The 19348-nt window shown below is 32.1% G+C and overlaps 1 protein-coding gene across 7 annotated transcripts in view; it reads right to left on the bottom strand.

The window, feature by feature from the left end:
* Window positions 1–15167: 15167 nt before the first annotated feature.
* Window positions 15168–19348, bottom strand: part of MGAT4C (MGAT4 family member C) — a 738623-nt gene continuing 734442 nt past the window's right edge. For all 7 annotated transcript variants that reach the window (XM_040491285.1, XM_040491286.1, XM_040491287.1 and 4 more), the window contains one exon: window positions 15168–19237. In XM_040491285.1, the coding sequence (XP_040347219.1) occupies window positions 18096–19237 (1142 nt within the window). In that variant the 3' untranslated portion in view covers window positions 15168–18095. The remainder of the gene's footprint in view (window positions 19238–19348) is intronic.

Genomic DNA, 19348 nt, shown 5'->3' with positions numbered 1-19348 from the left:
GGTAGAATCTTAAGTCTGAATCCAACTTCACTACTAAGTACTGTGTCTTCCCTGGTAGAATAAGGATAACAATACTTCCCACACAAAATTGTGGTTTGAATCGGCTGAGAGAAATAGATGAAAAGTCTAGAAAAAGGTTAGTGTAAGGCAAGCTCTCAGCAAATTAATCTTTCACCCCCCATCTCCCTTCTTCTTTAAACTTCAAGGTAATTAGGATAATGATGATTGCTCTCTGTGCAGCCTACAATCACATGGAGAATGAGGCATATTGTTCTATGTATGGGAATACTTTGCAAAGTGAGTCACAGGGAAAGTACTTTGAAGCCCATCCTGAATGAACTGGATGGACAACTTTTGACAGTTGGAGCCCTTACGACATGAAGGGGCTCGTACTATAAACTCTTACTAAATTGAATTGCCAAAAAGGAATCATTTGATGTGAAAATAGGATGTTGAAAGAATTCTCTCCTACCACTAGTTTGATCTATACTGAACCTCTAAGTATTTATTTATATAAGATATGACACTTTATTTTATAAAACTACACTTAGCTTAAAAGAAATCATTTTATTCACACACCTTTCCAGGGTGGTATGAATTTTTTAATAAGGCCAATACACTTGCCATCTATTTAAAGAACGGGGTCATAGTCACTTCAATGACTTTCTGACTATAAATTAGAAAACAATATTCTTTCTGTAATATATGTGCCACCAGGGCTAGAATTACAAATTGGGAGCAAGTAAGGAAATGGTTGTTGCTTCTCATTAGTATTCTAGTTCGGCTTCAGTCAGATTTACAAAGTGTGACCTATAGCATCTGGGTCCATCATTTCACAATCATTCTTGAGACTGTCAGCTGGATGGGCATTGTTTAGCAGCCTCAAAACACGGAGATCTTTATTGTCCTATTACAGAGAAGAGACAATTAAATGACAAAATAAATTCTTAAGAGCTCAGAAGAAATGTCTAACAGGAACATTAAACATCTTTGTTTTGTTGTTGTTATTCCCAGAGAGTGAGAAAAGTTAAGAAACTTTAACTGGGGAATGACCCTAGTGAACAGTGGGATTATATAATTAAGATTATATTCAGGAGAAATTTATACACATATAGTTTCATTCCTAATTTACAGTCATCATTCACCAAATAATTCCTCCAATATCTTCTTTTCTATGTCTTAATACCTCTGGAATATTTCATGTGCTTGTCTCTATACAAATTTCACTCTAAGGAGATTTCTATGCCAGTAATAACAAAAATAGTTAAAGAAAATGGCAAAACACAGTCTCTTACTTCCTTGATTTTTTTGTTAGCCCGACCTTGCTTACATGAACATTCCTACTTCATACTATATATAGACAAATTGATATACACTTTTCATTGACCCTAAAATAATGGATTAACACAGGAGGTTTGGAGTTGGTAGCATTAAATGCAATTTTCAGCCCCAGTAGTCCATTAAAATCCTAACATTATTTTGTGATCACGGAGCTCGTGAAGTAAGAATTGATTACTCATTGTCAGAAATGATTCCCCATCATCAGAGTAGTAAGACTGTGAGTTATGTCCAGTTTTATTCATTCTTTTTGTATACCTGACTGAGACATGTGGAAAACACAGCAGTAGGATATAGTTACAGCATGCCTAGAAACTTTTTTTTTTAATTTTTTTTTTCAACGTTTATTTATTTTTGGGACAGAGAGAGACAGAGCATGAACGGGGGAGGAGCAGAGAGAGAGGGAGACACAGAATCGGAAACAGGCTCCAGGCTCTGAGCCATCAGCCCAGAGCCTGATGCGGGGCTCGAACTCACGGACCGCGAGATCGTGACCTGGCTGAAGTCGGACGCTTAACCGACTGCGACACCCAGGCGCCCCCCTAGAAACTTTTAAAACTGCAATTTATAAACACCATCCAAAGACATTAAAAGATTTGTATGGGAAAAGAAGTTCTTGAGTCATTGAGCTTGATAAGCACCAGATGGTATGTATAGGAAAAAATGTGGAAGGTTTTCTAGAGTTAGTACAGTCCAGTGTAGCCTGTCACCTCATGATAAGTGTCAAATACTTTCCTTATAATACTATCATACATTTTCTGTTCTAAATATCCCACCATATCTTTTGTTTCTGATACTCTCAGAATAAACTCAATATCTGAAATCAGATGTGACTGCTTTGACCATTTTAATGCAAATGTGTAATTGCTAAACCAATGGTTTAAATAACAAAAATAATTTACAAGGTTGAATAAAGTAAAATTGCATTGGGGCGCCTGGGTGGCTCAGTCAGTTAAGTATCCGACTTCGGCTCAGATTTGTGAGTTTGAGCCCCTGCGTCCAGCTCTGTGCTCTGTGCTGACAGCTCGGAGCCTGGAGCCTGCTTCATAATCTGTGTCTTCCTCTCTCTCTCTCTGCCCCTCCCCTGCTCATGCTCTGTCTCTCTCTGTCTCAAAAATAAATAAAACATTAAAAATTTTTTTAAAAGTAAAATTGCATTATGTAATTGCTTAGGTAATAAAGTATTAACAATAATTGAATATTGACTGTTTACTTTTTGGTCCTCACAAAAACTCAACACTATATTATTACTATTATTATATCTATTTTACAAATCATGTTGTCAAATAAGTAATAACTGTATTACAGGACTGAGTGGAGGAAGAAGTGAAAGATGACAGATTGTGTAAGTATATTCAATTAGGAATAAACTGCAAATTGCATTCATACATGATTTGTATGTCTTTGTCTTCAACTACATTTTATATAGGATGAAAATAAAGTGTTATTAATTTGATTAATCCCAATATATTTTATTTTTAAGGGAAATGAAATAACTTATCCATTAAAAAAACCTTTATTTTTACTCAATTCACTAAAAAACAAGCTATCATGTAATTGACTGAAAAATTGAATCAAAACACTTAGTTGTTTATATTAATATTGTGAGGTATTTACTTCTTAAGCTTTTATTCTTACCTCACAGAAACACTGCACAAAAAACAAATATTTACTAGAGTTAAAACATTGGTCCTTTCCAATAGTAAAGTGTCTTATAAAAATACAATTAATATACAATTAACAAATTCTTTAAAACAGTTGTCCATATGCTAAAGTAATACTGATTTTGTATTGCCATTGGAAAAAAAGGTTTTTTTTTTTGTTTCATGGGCTATCAGCATCTTTCATTGATATATTATTTGTGTAATTCCAAATGGTTTCTGGAGGTTGTTACAAAATAAAAACCTAAATGTTTAAAGTGGAAGAATTAGATTTTGATATCTTGTGATTATTTAAAAAGCACAGATTGTTCCATGGCTTTTTTTCTTGTGGAATAAACACAACATTTTTGCATAGAAAAATATTCTTGTAGGATGACTCATGTATACTTAGTGGTTCTTAACCATTTGAGGGTCATGAAACTTGACAATATGATGAAAATAGAGACATTCTGTCCAGAAAACTTGCATGCGCACACACACACACACACTTTATTAGAAATTCTAGAAGTTTAAAGATCCATTAATAACTATACTTGGGTTTACCTTGATTCATAAACACCAAGTCAAAGACCATTGGATTTGATTCTCAACAAACCCTTGTGGTTGACAGACCAAGAGAGTATTGACTATTAGCCCTGATATGCTCCCAGAATGTAACTATCAATGAAACATGTCCATCAAAATGATTTGAATAGGTATTACCAAAGTTCAAAGATTTTTAGTGGTATAGATGATGCAGTATAGATCATGATCATTGAAATGGCAGAGCAGATCTTGCTTTACTGTGTAAGTGGGCTCTGGGACAGAAAATATGAAATTAAAATATATGTTAAATCATATAAGCTGTCAAACCAGCAATAAGTAAAACAAAAGGAAGTGGAATGGTAGGAGGGAATTTGCTTAAAATAAACGATGTATATTAAAAAAAAAGAATTGAAACTCATTGGATAACTGCAGTTATGGATGAGAAAAATGGTAGCTTTTCTTTCCCACATTTGTAAGGAGGTGAATGATTAAGGAGGAAATAAGAATGGTTCTGCCTCCAAGCAAACTGAGTGGTTTTATGTACTGAACAGGTATGTGATTGTTCTGTAGTTCCAAATGCTGGTGATTGTGGGGATAGGAACTATTTGGAACATCATCCTTACTTACGAGATGCTTCCTGATTTTTGGATGGCATGTGTACAAGAGTGTTAAAGCAAGTAGATTTTGCCTAGTGTTAAAATGAAGAAATTAGAGTGAACCATGGGAAAACAAAAGAAAGTGCTTGGATATAACAAAGAAAAATTGAAAAAAAAAGCATACTAGATGCATAATATTCATAATAATTGCCCCAATGTGATACTCCTAAATTGCCAGTGTTTTCTGTAGTTCTCAGGTTATAACTGAGATTATAGTTTAGAAAAACCAAATAATCAGAAAAATAAAATCAGGCGGAGTAACATAAAAGAATGTCTGGTATTAATAATAGAAAAGCAGTATCACTATCATATGATGAAAATTGATGAAAAGATAATAAAACTACAATGATTAGGTTGTATAATTATAAAAATGCCACACATAGATACAATTTACCCTTCTCTGTTGTACCACTGACAAAATTCCTCATGGAAATTTTCTAATTTAACTCTCAAATATTTTATTTTGTGAAAATGTAAGACATAAGTATAATATATTTTCTGTATGGCTATGTAAAGTTTTAATGGTTACATTGGCCTTAGAATTATAACATGCTGGTTATGGAGAGAATTTTCAGGATTTTTATACCGGGCATCATTCTATTTCAGGACCTTAGGCAACATCCTTCAAACTAGATTGTTATCTTGAATAAACTATGCTTTAACCATAAGGAAATCCAGGTGAAAGAAATTGACTAGATTAGGGCAAATATATTTACTGATAAAGACATCATTAACCATTTATGGAAGGTGATACACTGTTATCTGATATACAGGCCAAAAATCTGCAGCTCCTAGGAAAACTATAATTGTTTTTTCCCAACATTGTAGCTTGATCTTAAACTTTCACCTATTTGTTTCTTCTGACATTTGTAAGGTAAAGGAGAAACTATTATCAGCACCCATATATATTTTTTTCCTACAGAGTCATTCGTATGGATAAGTAGAATTACTTGCCACTTAGATAATGCAATTTGTTAAAAAAAAAAAAAAAAAAAAAAAAAAAAAAAAAAACCTCCACCCTGAGAAAGGTATCTCATCTGTGGCTTGATGCCTAAAATTCCTATTATTGGCCTCATTTTTCAGGCAAAATAGTAAGACTGCAGGAAGCCCTTGAGAAATGCTAATAAACTATCACTGATCTTCCTCAGATTATTATGTAGAGCTTGAAGCCTTTTATTCTCTGTCAAATATGGAGGTCACAAATTCTTCCTGGTATGTCAGATGAAAGCTCATGAAATGTGCATTAACCTCTGTAGACATATTTTTCACTCAATTAGAAAGAGTTGTTCAATGTTGCAAGAGAATTCTTCATAACACCTATTGCCTTTAACATTTCTTGTTGCTTTGTGCCATTATAAAAATCATAAACTTGGCAAAAAGGTCACTGAACAAGTGAACAGCAACCATTCTAAGATCTAGGGAAAGAGTAATTATGAATAAGTGTGATTTCTTGAAGTGAAAACTTGAATCTGAAACTGAACTTCTCCTATATTCTGAATGATTAGAACCTTCATCTATGTATTAAGTGAAACTCATTTAAAATTGACTGATTTTGTTCAATTGTTTGAGTCGTGGTTCATACCAAACCCACAGTTCTAAAATTATCAAATTAATCATGTTTTCACTTATGCGAATTGTTTCTGCGTTTAAAAGTAGACTTTCATAGAATATATCTATTTAGTAAAGTTGCACAAGACTGTCTTATAAGTCTATGATAGAAAAGGGGGCACACCTAGACCACAGGGACATTCACTAAATAGCTGATAAATAAATGACATTTAGTTGTGTAGAACAATTGAAAGGGTCAATGTGGTGCCTGGTTTTCCTATTAGTCCCAAAGTTTACATTATGGTTATATTACCTGAGATTGCATCCAATAGTTATAAAACATTCACTTTTATATTATCAGAAAACCAAATAACAATAATATTAAGATTAAAAAAGTGATATTCTATCATAGGCCATTCTCTAACTATTCACTCATATTGACTCCTATCTGATTCAACCATCTTCTCTCACTTTCTCTTGTTTTTGCTAGGCTTCTGTATGATGCTGCAGGTTTCTTTTCTTAAAACTGACAGAAGTTTTTCTATCACCCATCACCCATTGTTTACTACTATGGAACTTCTGGGTTGCGTAAGGCTTCAGGGTATTTAATCAAGGTAGTCTTTTTCTTTGTTTATTAGTGAATTTATTTATTAGTCTTGGTAGACAGAGCATTAGATGCTGATGAAATAATTTTTGATTTGTGTTTCTTCTTTTATAATAACTAGGAATAAATCCTCAGACATTTTTGTTAAAACTTCCGGCATTTCAGAGTCATAATCTATTAATCGAAGGTATTTAATTATAAATCCTTTGGTTTAAGTGGTGTTTGACAAAAAACAGGTTTTGATTCATCTTAGAGGAAAATGTTTTTTCTCTTAAGTTAATAGGAAGCTTAAAGATTACATTGGCTGTATTGAGACTATCAAATAACTATACAAAATCTCCACACATTATGTTTTAAGTATATAAAATCCATAAACTTAAGCTTAATAACTGATATTTCTGGTAATACTTGCTAAGAGCAACTAAGTGACACAAATGAATGTTCCTGAAACTCTAATTTTATGTAGATCAAATCTGAAAATCACGTGAGTCCAACATAAAAAATGAGCTCAGAGTGTTAAGAAGCCTTTCCATTGAGAGAAAAAGCCACTTTTTTTTACCTGGAGATTCTGTTTTACCTGGAGATTCTGTTTACCTGGAGCTTCTATTTTTTCAATCCAACTATAAGAGTATTGAAATAATCTAAGGGGAGCCTGGGTGACTCAGTTCAGCCTCAGACTCTTGGTTTCGGATTCAGATCATGATCTTCTGGTTCATGGGATCAAGCCTCACATTGGGCTCCATACTGACACAGCATGGAGCCTGCTTGGGATTCTCTCTCTCTTTGTCTCTCTCTCTCTCTCTCTCTGCCCCTTCCCAGCTTGCACATGTTTTCTCTCTCTCTCTGTCTCTATCTCTCTCAAAATAAATAAATAAACTTGAAATAACCTAATAACCTAACAGGACAGGGAGTGACAAAGGAAAATCTACACTATCCACCTTGTCTCCTAATCTATGACCTTTCCAACTTGGGTAAATGATAAACTTTGGAATTTACCATTGTTCAACGATTCTTAATTGTACAGTTTTCCTAATTATGGATTCACATTAGGATCATTTAGGAAGAATTTCCTTTTTAAAATACTGATTCTTAGAAACTCTAGAAAAATTATGATAAACTCTCTGAGAGCAGAGCTCAGGAATGGGTAAAATGTTTCCCTGGTGATGGTAACAAGCAGTCAGACTTAACTTTAGGGGCTCCTGGGTGGCTCAGTTGGTTAAGCGTCCAACTTCAGCTCAGGTCATGATCTCACAGTCCATGAGTTCCAGCCCTGCCTTGGGCTCTGTGCTGATGGTTCGGAGTCTGGAGCCTGCTTCGGATTCTGTGTCTCCCTCTCTCTCTGCCCCTCCCCCTCTCATGCTCTGTCTCTCTGTCTCTCTCAAAAATAAACATTAATTTTTTAAAAAAAAACCTACTTTAGATAAATATGAATAGAGAATAACAGAGTTTAAAGAGTTGGGTTTAGGATTTCACTCATAAGGTCAGAAGTTTGATTCATCTCTACTGTGTGAACTTGAAAAAATTACTTAACTCTAACCCTGAAATATCTCATCTGTGAAGAATTATAGTCATTTCTACTTGACAGAGTTTTAAGGGTTCAATACAGTGTTTCTAAAAAAAGTTCAGGCACCACCTGCATGAGTGTTAACTGAAATACATTAAAAATGCCAATTTGTAGACCCATCTCAGGTCTACTGTTAAGAATCTAGTAGCCTGGCATATGTATTTTGAATAAACTAGGTGATTCTTTTACATAATGATTTGCGATAACTATCATTTTAATGTACCCATTAGGAGAATACCCATTACATATTAAGCACTTAATACATGTAAGTGCTAAGCTAATAAATGAAGCTTTAGAGTTTGTCAGTGTCTTATAATCTTTCTAATATATTAGCTGAGAAGTTGAAAATTCATTTAATCAACCAAAAATGTTATACACATATTGCCAAACCACCAATTTGCAGATTTAAGGTCTGATTTTAGTCTGGTGTTACAAAAGACCATCGTTTAATGCATTCATTCAAATTTACAACTTTTGGAGCCCTTTAATCTACCCGGAATCCATGAGTTTCATTTCTCTCTTAAATAACTAAAATTAGGAAAAAAAAAAGAGTTAGATTTCCAGGCTGTAAATGGTGTTCAGTGAACTACATTATAGAAGCAAGTATCTTAGATACTCAAGTTTTAAAAATTGCGTACAAATATTTCCCTTGAAGGGCTTATAATTATCTAAATTCATTTTAAAACTTTACATTATTTTTAATATAGTCATGTTTTCTAGATAGTCATTTTATAGCCATATGCATTGTCAATATATTTTTATCATAACTAGGAGGTATTTAGAAACATAGACTTTTGAATTACACAGACCCAAAATAGGATCCCCTGTCTGCCACTTACTAGTTATATGACTTTGGACAGGTTTGTAAAACACAATTTCCCCATATGTTCTTAGGTTTAATAATAGTTCCTATCTCATATGATTGTTTTACCTATTAAATAAAATAATGAAATGAACATGAAGTCTCACTGTGTCTCATAGTTGCGTAAAACATGTTGCTTACATGTGAGAGTTATTCTGGGTGCTGAACCTACGTTAAATGATCTGTAAATTGGAGAAGATTCATTTTTGTTTCCTCTTCTTATTAGCACAGATGCCTATTCTTTGGAACTAAAACTAACTAAATAAACTAACTAAATCTCTTAACCTCACTCTGTGGCCTCCTCTTTTACCTTCCACTAAATATGAATTATTAACATCATGATTTCATTACTCAATGTTAAAGAAATATTATTAATTTACTAAAATTAATTAAGAGTTAATAGAGGGAACTGAATGTCTTTCCTAGGTCACTCTTTAATTAAATGGGATAAAATCCAATAATTCTTCTAGTGGTTTAGTTTGCATAATGACCAACATCTGATTTTTTATATTTTTATATCTCTCCAATAGATTAATAGGCAATTTCATTAAGGATGGAAGCAACTGGTGAATTATGAATTATCTGGTAGACGTGAGTAATATAATAAATTCTATTAAAAATAAACTTGAATGTATTATGAAATTGGCAAAATTTGTTTTTTTTTCTTGTGATCTGGAAATATAACTTAAATTATTGGGTCAAGTCACTGAAAGCCATTGAAGTGATTATGAATTAGACACATTACTTAAAAATCCTCTTACACTACTTTAAAACCTGTGAATGCTTAGTGAGGATAATCTCACTATAACCCTACAATATATTTCTTGTTACTTTTACGTCTACATGGACATAACTGTCTTCATTCATTTCAATAAACTGTGCGTTCATTTCAATAAACTATCTGTCCTGAATACACTATGAAAAAAATTAATGATTTAACTACTTGAACTTACCATACTTCGATTATTTCAAATTTGCAGTGCTTTTAAGATTCAGATATTAATTTTCTGTGAAATCAAATGGAGGAATTTTAAGAAATTCAAATAAAAATGATCAATGTTTTGCATTATATTCTATGTGGCAAGACCAATAAATTGACTAATTTAGAATGTTGACATGTTACATAAAGTTGATATTTAACTTACTAAAAATGTGTTTTTGAATCTAAACAGTGTCTACCTCTATGACTTCTAAAACCTGTGACTAAAAACGCAAAACCGATTGCATACTTATGAGATTAAAATATAATGAAGCAGTAGCCTGTTGTGTTAAGTAAAATCGTGCTTTTCAAAATCTAATATTGTGAGAGCAATTACAACAGTTGTTATTAAATTTACTAATGAAAATCAGAAAAATGGTGAAAATTTTAAATATTTATAATAAATTTAGTTATTCATGATAAAATTTACATTGATAGTAATATTTTAAGTATATTCATAAAAATACAGTAAATATTATCAAAATAACTTAGCAAATGTTACTTTCTTCTTCTAAAACAAAATATTACATGTTAGGGTCACACCATATGAAGGGTGTTTATGATTGCTGTTTTCAGTCGTGCATCAGATCATTATTTATTAAGCACCTTTTTACCTGGTGGTATGCTGATTAATAATGTGTAGCTCCAGCTACATTAAATTGGTTTAGTCAACTGAGATATTTACCAGAAAGAAATACTGCAAAATATCTTTTCACTTCTCAAAGATGGTCAGCTCAGGTTGCTTTATCTAGAAGGCACTTACATTTTTTTATCAGTTTTATAAAAAACACATGACTCCAATTCTTCATTACCCAACTTACTTTAGACATCTTGTTGTAACATCCCATGGAAGAGAAGAATTTATCCATGTAGTAAAGTGGCAAACAAAATAGACCTTCGAGTCTAATCTGGAATTCTGATTTATTTGGTCAAGTAAGTAAAAATACTAAATTTGCACTTAGTCTTTTGACACTCTCATAAATGCATTTTGATGTGCTTGAGTAAAATCTGAGGGATAGTACAGACTAAAAATTTAAGTCATGATCATTTGTATCTCTGAGAGGAAAGGTAAGAACTTACTTAAGGCAAAATCATGAAGAAAACCTTTCCTTCTGAATCCTTCCAGCTTAGGTATGTACCACCACCTCTGCTGTGATTTTTACCTTCCCAGGGTGCTCAGCAAGTTCTCCTCAGAGAACTTATTTGAAAGGAGTATCTCATCACCAGTTGGAGTTAAATTAGTGAGAGGCTGTTATCGTGGCTCATTTGATTATGACGTGATAGGATGGAGTATTTTGAGTGGATGTTTCTTGCCTGCTTTGACTGTGTTCAAGACTGGTTACAGTAAGTCAGCAGAAAGAGGGTAGAAATATACACTTGGGCTTAATGGATTTAAGTGACTGTGCCTCCAACCTTTAAATTATAGATATTTCAAATACACACTTAAATCATAGAAAACTTCTTCACTATTACTGACAAATTTATCAAATGATTTTCCAATATAATTACTTCTCTTAATTGATTTTCAAGGACATTAATGAGGTCATGATTGATTACTAAATTATGGTGGATAAAGATTCCATATACAATAAACAAAGTTTTTGTGCCCAATTACATATGACTTAGAGCTTAAGAAATGGTGAACATTTGAGGTGAAAATTGCATTAATGGGACTTTTATATTTTTAATTTGGATATTTACTTCATATGAGAAAGTTTCTTTATTGTAATTCTATACAAAGCTAAGGTTATAGATATTTTCATTTAGGGAAAAAAAAAACATCATTCATCCTGTTAGCAGAAATCCATTGCCCTTTTGAAAATAACTGTCTTAGGTTGATTTATAAATCAAGGAAATGAGTTTTTGGGGAATCATCCTTCTTATGTTTATTCTTTTGTTAAATAAATAGTAAAATTATTTGAATTATAATTCAAAATATGTCCAATGTGGTACAAAAACATATAAAGGTGTAAACTCCCAATACCTTTTGTAATATTAATTGTTAAAGTGTAAAATGTAGTTTAAGTTCTTGTATTCATTTTGTAATAGGAGGGAATAACATTTAAAAAGACAGTCAATGGTAAAGGAATCAAGATCACTATTTTAACTTTTTAGAAATGTACTCCACTTATGGATAAAGTAAACAGTGTGAAATAACAATGCTTAAGTGTGGCAGACTATCAATATGTTTAAAACTAGGAGGGAAAGATAGATTATTTAAAGATAGGAAAATAAGACATGCCAAAGAGTGAAGCCAGTATGAAGCATTTCATGGGGAAAAGTATGCATTTAATTTTTTAAGAACTGTTTTCAAAAAAGTTAGGGACATATTGCAGAGTAAGTTGAATAAGAAAATTGACTTAGATGAAATTACAATAAAAGCATTTTGTAAATGTTTGCTTTGTAATAGAATTTAAAACCTTGGGTATTGAAAGCGGGATTGCCATATATATCTGTGCAGTACTTCAGATATTCTATATCCTTGGTAATAGATGGTGAAGTGAGCAAGAAGGGAGAAGAGAAAAGTTCTTTACATTTCTTCCAAATCTTTGAGTAGACATTAAATTAAATATTTTAAATATTTTTGCAATAGTTAGCTTTCAATTATGAGTGCAAACATTTTTTATGCATTGAGTTTTGATTATTTATGCATTAAAGTTGTATTTATCTGCAGCTAGGCAGAATGATTGTAAGTTACATTGGCTATGGTAGTTAAAGCTGTAATAACACATAGTATGTTGAAAGTATAGGCTAAGGTTTCGAATGCTGTTTATTCGTTGTCATTGGTCACCCTTAAACAATCATTAAATAAAATTATAATTTCCTACATATTAAATTTAATGAGTATATACCTTATAAAATTTTCATTTTAAAAGGAAAAAATATTGAGAATCTTATCAATGTATCTTTAATTCAGCTATTTAAAGAGATGGCTATTTAGGGTATTACTTTTCTTCCAAGAAGACATGAAATTTGAACATACTATATTTTTAATATGATTATATTTTTCTATGAGCATAAAAATTTGACTCATTTTATCACTCTTATAATAAAATGAATTTTGGGGAAAAATTTTGAAGAGACTACCTAGGCAGTAAAATGGGAAGCTGGAACAATAGTTCAAATAAGAACTTTGGTCTCAAAAATGTATGTTTTTCAGAATAGATGTTCATATCCAATTATCTAGAAAATGGCCTCAAATCTACATTTCAATTTCAATGTTCAAAATAGAACATTAATACATCTCAGAAGGTTTTGGAATTAATGAAGGGAGTACTACTGTGGACTTAAATCACAGTAACCAGGATGAGTAGATTAATGAGGTGGAAGAGACAAGAATTTGGGGAAAGTATGACCTTGTTTTCATAGTATTTATAGTTTAGAAAGAGAATGCTTTGCAACTTATATTTTAGACTTCAAATGTCAAGAAATTAAAATAAAATAAATTTAAACTCTAAATTCTAAAAGTGAAATCCTGTTTGGAGAGACATGGGATCCTCTAATAAACAAATAAACTTTTAAGAAATTTAGAGAATCTAAGAGGTTGTAAAAAAATTCGTAAGGAATTATGATTTTTAAAGAATGTGATGTATAAAATGTTAAGGACATGTAACCAAAAGCCAGTTCAGAAGGGGGACAAAACCAGGAAGACAGTGTGTTAGGAAAACTAAAGCCAAGAATAAGTAGAGGTGTGGAGGTCACAAATAATACTAAGGATACACACATCTCTCAATCCTTTTCTCTGTCCTCTTGCTCTCACAAGCATACAAATGCACTCAAATGGACATATATTCAAATATATACACACACAGTGATATCTACGGGTATACACACATATGTATATGTATACATATAGGTGTACTCATACACACACACAGACACACACACACTGATAGAGATCTACCTAGATGGAGATCCACATAACCATCTATGCAATGATGTGATAATTTTCAAACATTTTTAAAAAAGAGTTAAAAGCAAACAAAAAACAAAGAACAAGAACTAATCAAATTATGTTTTGTTATGACCTTCTTCCTTCTAACAAGAATAATCCTGAAATGAACAGAGAAGAAATTCAAAGCAGTAGAATTCTAAGCAATGTCATGGTAGAAAAGGACGTATACTGCCTGTTTTCAAGTTTCAACATCATAGCCCGGATAATTTATAAGCCAGTGCACTTAAAACTTTTACCAGTAATGGAAAAAATACCAAAGAACAGAAACTTGATATTAAAAAAAAAAAGATTCTGATAACTTCACCTCGAGTAAAATTTTAGAAATTACAAAAAGCCTTTTTTACTTAAATTTTCAAAAAATGTCTAGATTTCTTAAAAATTAATGATCATTAATACAATGAGAATATTAAGAACAAAAGATACAAATTTTGGATGAGGTTTCTAGAGTAATATAATAAAATGACAGGACTATCTTGATTTTAAGAAGGCATTTACATGATTGTACATGACATTTTTTGGACCATATAAATATAAAAAGGTGGTCAGAATCAGATTTCAAAAAGATAATGGAATTTATGATATTGATCAGGACGATGGCCTCTGGTCGTGTTTTGAAGGGCCATATCTTTTCTTACATATCTAATATGGCTAAAAAGAGAGGAAACATGTTTCTTGATTGATTAGTTTGTTATCTCATTTTCAGTTCTAACAGCCTACAAGGTAAAATTATTTCAATTTTATAGATGTAGGTACTAAGATTCAAAAGGGTTAAATAACTTTCCTCATATCTGGAGGCAATCAGTAATTGCAAAACTGGATTTCAAACTCAGGTCTATGTGACCCTTCCATTGTATCTCCTGAGAGGAAAAAAAGGCACACATATCAAATTTGTGGTAACATAAAGCTGGGGAGCTATGTTAAAATCCTCAATGATGGAGTCAAGAGCAGGAAAGTATGGGACCATGGATCAGAAGAAACACTGAAATTTTCTTGAAATTAACATTAAAATTTAAAAGAAACATTCAAAGAATTGATTGAACATATACAAAATGGCAAATCATGTTTTTTCAGTAATAAATGTCATGAAGTTTGAAGGTGAGCTCTATTAGTCGATAGTATGGTGATAAAAATGAATGTAATCTTAAACTCTATTATGGAAATACTGAAAAGGCAAAGGAAGAGAATCACGCTCTTATCATCATATGTGAGAGGACACTGAGAGTAGTGTTTTCCATATTAATCCAGGGCACCACATTCTAAAGAACATGTTGACAAACTGGCAAATATTGTGCCATATGGACATTTAGAAGACCAAGTGCTTTCCCTTTCTTATAATTTGTGAATATTTGTTTTGTTTGTATGCCATTATTGTACATTATAGTCTTTCTATGATAGCTTTATAAAAAGTCCCAGAAACAATAGTTCAGTAAGAAATGGAATGTTCTAGTCTAATAAGTGTAGCTGTATGAGAAAAGTAGTTTTAAATGATACTTGGTTTCTAAATTATATTTTTATATCTGGAAAATATCTATGTTATAAAAGCTGATAGGTTTTTAGTGATACTCCAAAAGTGCTATGTATTTTTATACCTAGACATGTTATTGCTGCTATAATGTGTATTTTCCAAAAATGTGTAATTTCCATATTTTTATTGTGCTTTTACAAATGCTTTTCTTTGATGTTCATAAATGCTGAGAAGGCTCCCTTAAGGAGAAGAATCTTAAATGTAAATAAACTTTTTAGTCAGTTCACAATAAACAAACTGAGACATTATTTAAGGTACATATTTTGTGCTTGAACCCTGTCAGCATCTTATTTACATAGCAAATAAATACCTCAACTGTCATGTTACATTCCAGTGTTTTTTCAATAGATATTTGTAACAAAGAAAATTTTATATATATATATACATATATATATGTATATATATATGTATGTGTGTGTATATATGTATATATATATATGTATATGTTCATATATATACATATTTTAAAAAACTGCCAAGAGAGACATTGATGGAACATTATGCCTAATAACATATTGAATATGATTAAACCTAATAAGTGTCTTTTTGCTCTATGTCTCGGAGACAAGATTATAGGAGCCTTATTCAGAACTTTTAAATATAGGAAATGCAACATTGAATCAAGTGAAGAATGCTTGGTCAGATTATCTTTTTGAAAAAGAAAGGTTATTTGTCCCAGTGTCCCTAATACAGAATCTTTGTCCAAGTCTTTCCTTAAAAAGGTTGACCTCCACTTAATCTATAAAAAAACATAGACACATCCTTAGGTGATTGACCAGCTTATTAAAACCTGGGTTCTATAATGAAAAGATCAAGCTTAAGATAAAATGTAACCACTTTAAATCACATTTACATTTATAATTTTCTAGCAAATGTTCAATTTCGCCCTCAGCAATATTTCTTGAAGCATTTTCTAGAAGCTGATATCAATGGCTGGTCTTTGGAAACACTCTCAGAACCTAGGCAGACTCCATGAAGTTTACAATCACTTCAAGGAGTCTGCCTAAGCTTTGATATTACATGTCTTTGTTGTGTACCTTTTATCATTAAAAGTGGAGAAAGTGATTATCTGTAATTTCTGAGATATATGTAGAATATTATACAACTAGCCAGTTAATGAACAAGGATGATAAAAGCCAATAAAACAGAATATCTTTAAGTGTCTGGCAAATATCCTCCAAATCAAGGCAAAGATTATAGTTTAGTGGCAGTGTTCATTTTTTCGTTTGACTTTAAGACTCAGTTGTGCAAGGAAATATTAATATTTATAGATTCACATTTTCTCTTTATTTTACTATAGCAACTGGATGCAAAAAATACACAGTAGCTATTGTATCAATAAAAGAAAAAAATTCCCAATTTTTTAATGAGTTTCTAATTTAATCAATTTGGATAGATTGAATAAAATGCTTTCTAATCTATAAAAACATATATATTTGAGTCTCTCCATAAATTTACCTGAAGTACTTTTCATATATTCACAGTAAGCACCTTCATCTTTGCTGTTTGTCAAAAAATACAGAGGATCCGACAACCTCAGGGTATTCTGAACAACCAATGTCTTTACGATGCACTAAGGTGTCCTGAAATGCTTTGATAGGACACATGGTTTTAGCACAACTGTCCAGTCCCTTATAGTAATAGTTAGCAAAGTTTGTTCTCCATTTGGGTGCATATACAAGAGCATCCTTTCGGGCACTTTTAGGTTTATTCCACAGAATGAAAATGAGACTTATGAAAGAATTATACTAGCTGTTTCAAGATAGCATGACTTATTATCTCAGACTCATGTAGAGGCGAACAGAAAGCATAATTTATGTGAGGAGCAATCTCCACATGAGGGAAAGAGCACTGTGGATATCAGAACATCCGATCTCTCGCTTTGGCTTTACTATGAACTCGCTGTGAATACAGAAAAGTTAACTGATTTCTTGGTTTCCTACTTTTCTCTTTTATAAGATGCCCATTTAAACTCTAAAAAAAGTATATGATAGATTACAACGATTTCAATTGTATGAATTTTAATACAAAACATATAAAATCAATTTCAAAAATTTTCTGCATACACTGAAAATGTAAGAATGAACTAACTATAGGCCTTCTCTAATTTCTTCTATTAAATGTAGGTACCCAATATAACTTGAAAATATCGAGCATAACTACTCTTTTTTGCAAAAGGGAAACTAGAAAAGACTGCTTCCCACAGAAAATTTATTAACAATAGGTGCTCAATTGTTTTTATACAATGAACAATGCCCCTTTTTATATAAATAATCATGGGAGAAATATTTTTAAGCCATTTCTTTTCTTTCCATAACCTCACCTACACATAAAATTTTGCTGTAAAGACATCACTTCTATGAGGAGGTATTCATTGTAGATGCCTGGAAGTCTATGAAAATCTATGTTTACAAGAAAAAAAATTATCATTCTAACCAACTGCATATTCACACAGATGCTTAATAAGAGCTATCTGATGACATAATGAATTATCAATTCTTGAGGAAGTGCATACAGTTGGCCACTATTTTTTAAGACTCACCATCCAGCAAACTAAATTTTCTCATTTTGAATCCTTCATGTCACCTTTTTGACATTTAGTTGAAATTTTGGAACAAACACGATAACATTAAAAATATAAATGAAATTCACAACGGACTGATACTCAACTTCAGAAGTTAAAATAAACTCAAGTGTGTATTGGAGTAAAATTATGTTGACAATATGCAAATCAAAACTGCAAAAATGCTTAGGCTTTTCTTTTAAAATGTCTCATCCATTGCCTTTCCTCAAAAGGACAAAAGTAGCAAAAGAGGAAGGTAGCAAAAAAGGAAACAGGAAAGCCTGTTTTAGGAACTGGACATCTTGGTTTAATTGGCTAAAAAGTCCAAATGCTAATACTCCTAATAATCAGCCATTCCTTTTGTGCCTTGGTAACATATATCCTTATACAATGTATATCAAATGGAATTTTTTGATTCACCTCTGACATTTCAAAGTTTCCATTTTTGAATTCCCCTAGTCTTAAGTAAGTAACACATTGTCTACTTTGTTTGAAATCTATAACGTTTTCCCCAACATCTAGGGCTCCATGATGCAAAATGTCATTTTGCCGATCTTCTGTTCCAGTACTCACTTTAATTTTTTTAATTAAAATTGGATTTTCAAATATAATCACAAAGACGTCTCCTGCTGAAGGTGGTTTTCCCCAAAAGTACTCATCGACACTACTATAAGCCTTGCTTGCTTCATAATTTTCAAAAACATTCATGTTGGTATACAGATTTGCAGGAGGGTTATCGGGGATGTCAAATGACTCTTCTTCAAAATCATCATCCTTCAGCTTATTCTCAGTCCCTTTATATGATGAATAATAACCCATGTGCTGAAAGAGAGATGGTTTAAAACGGATCACATTTTTCTGAGCTAAAAGACCCCGAAAATGAGTCAGTAGCCAATCACAAGGCATTTCTTGATAAAACATTAATAAAAAGTGTGCCAAACGTGGGAGATCATGAGAATGATAAAGTTTTCCAATGTAGCCAAGCTTAGAGAACTCAAGAGTTACCCAGTAGGTTCCTTCAAGGGATGTAATGACTTTCTTGATGGCAGTTAAGAAATTTTTTGAACATCGAACATCATCTTCAAGCATTACATAATAGTCTGATGTATTGGCACAAAAATTAAGCAGAAAAGCATAGTCTACATTTTGCTTGGAACGAAATCTGACTCTGTCTTCTGGATCATTGTAATTTCTTTTAAGGCCATCCAGGATTGGGTAATATTCCTCTGGAGCATGTATAACTACTAATCTTCCTGCAATAATATGGTGGGCAAATTTCTGTGTAATATCCTGGACTATGACCTCACGCCAGGATGAATTAAAGTCTGCTAGATGAACCACCACTGAAATTTCCTTCAGCTCTTCGTAGCTGGACTGCTCAAAAATTGACTTGATTGTCTCAAGTAAATAGTTTCCTTTTTTGCGTTTCACTGACGACAGTCCAATGGTAAGAAACCCTGAACAAAAGAATTCAGAAGGAAGACAAATTAAATGTGAAATAGACTTTGAATAACAGAGACAAAACTCTTTTCCCCTTAGGCATGCTACTGTATTAGGTAAATCTAGTA

The sequence above is a fragment of the Herpailurus yagouaroundi genome, unplaced genomic scaffold (genome assembly GCF_014898765.1).
Source record: "Herpailurus yagouaroundi ecotype Mexico unplaced genomic scaffold, PumYag 182, whole genome shotgun sequence".
NCBI lineage: Eukaryota > Metazoa > Chordata > Mammalia > Carnivora > Felidae > Herpailurus > Herpailurus yagouaroundi.
Note: the sequence above shows the minus strand (reverse complement) of the source record. Positions and strands in the feature narration are given on the sequence as shown.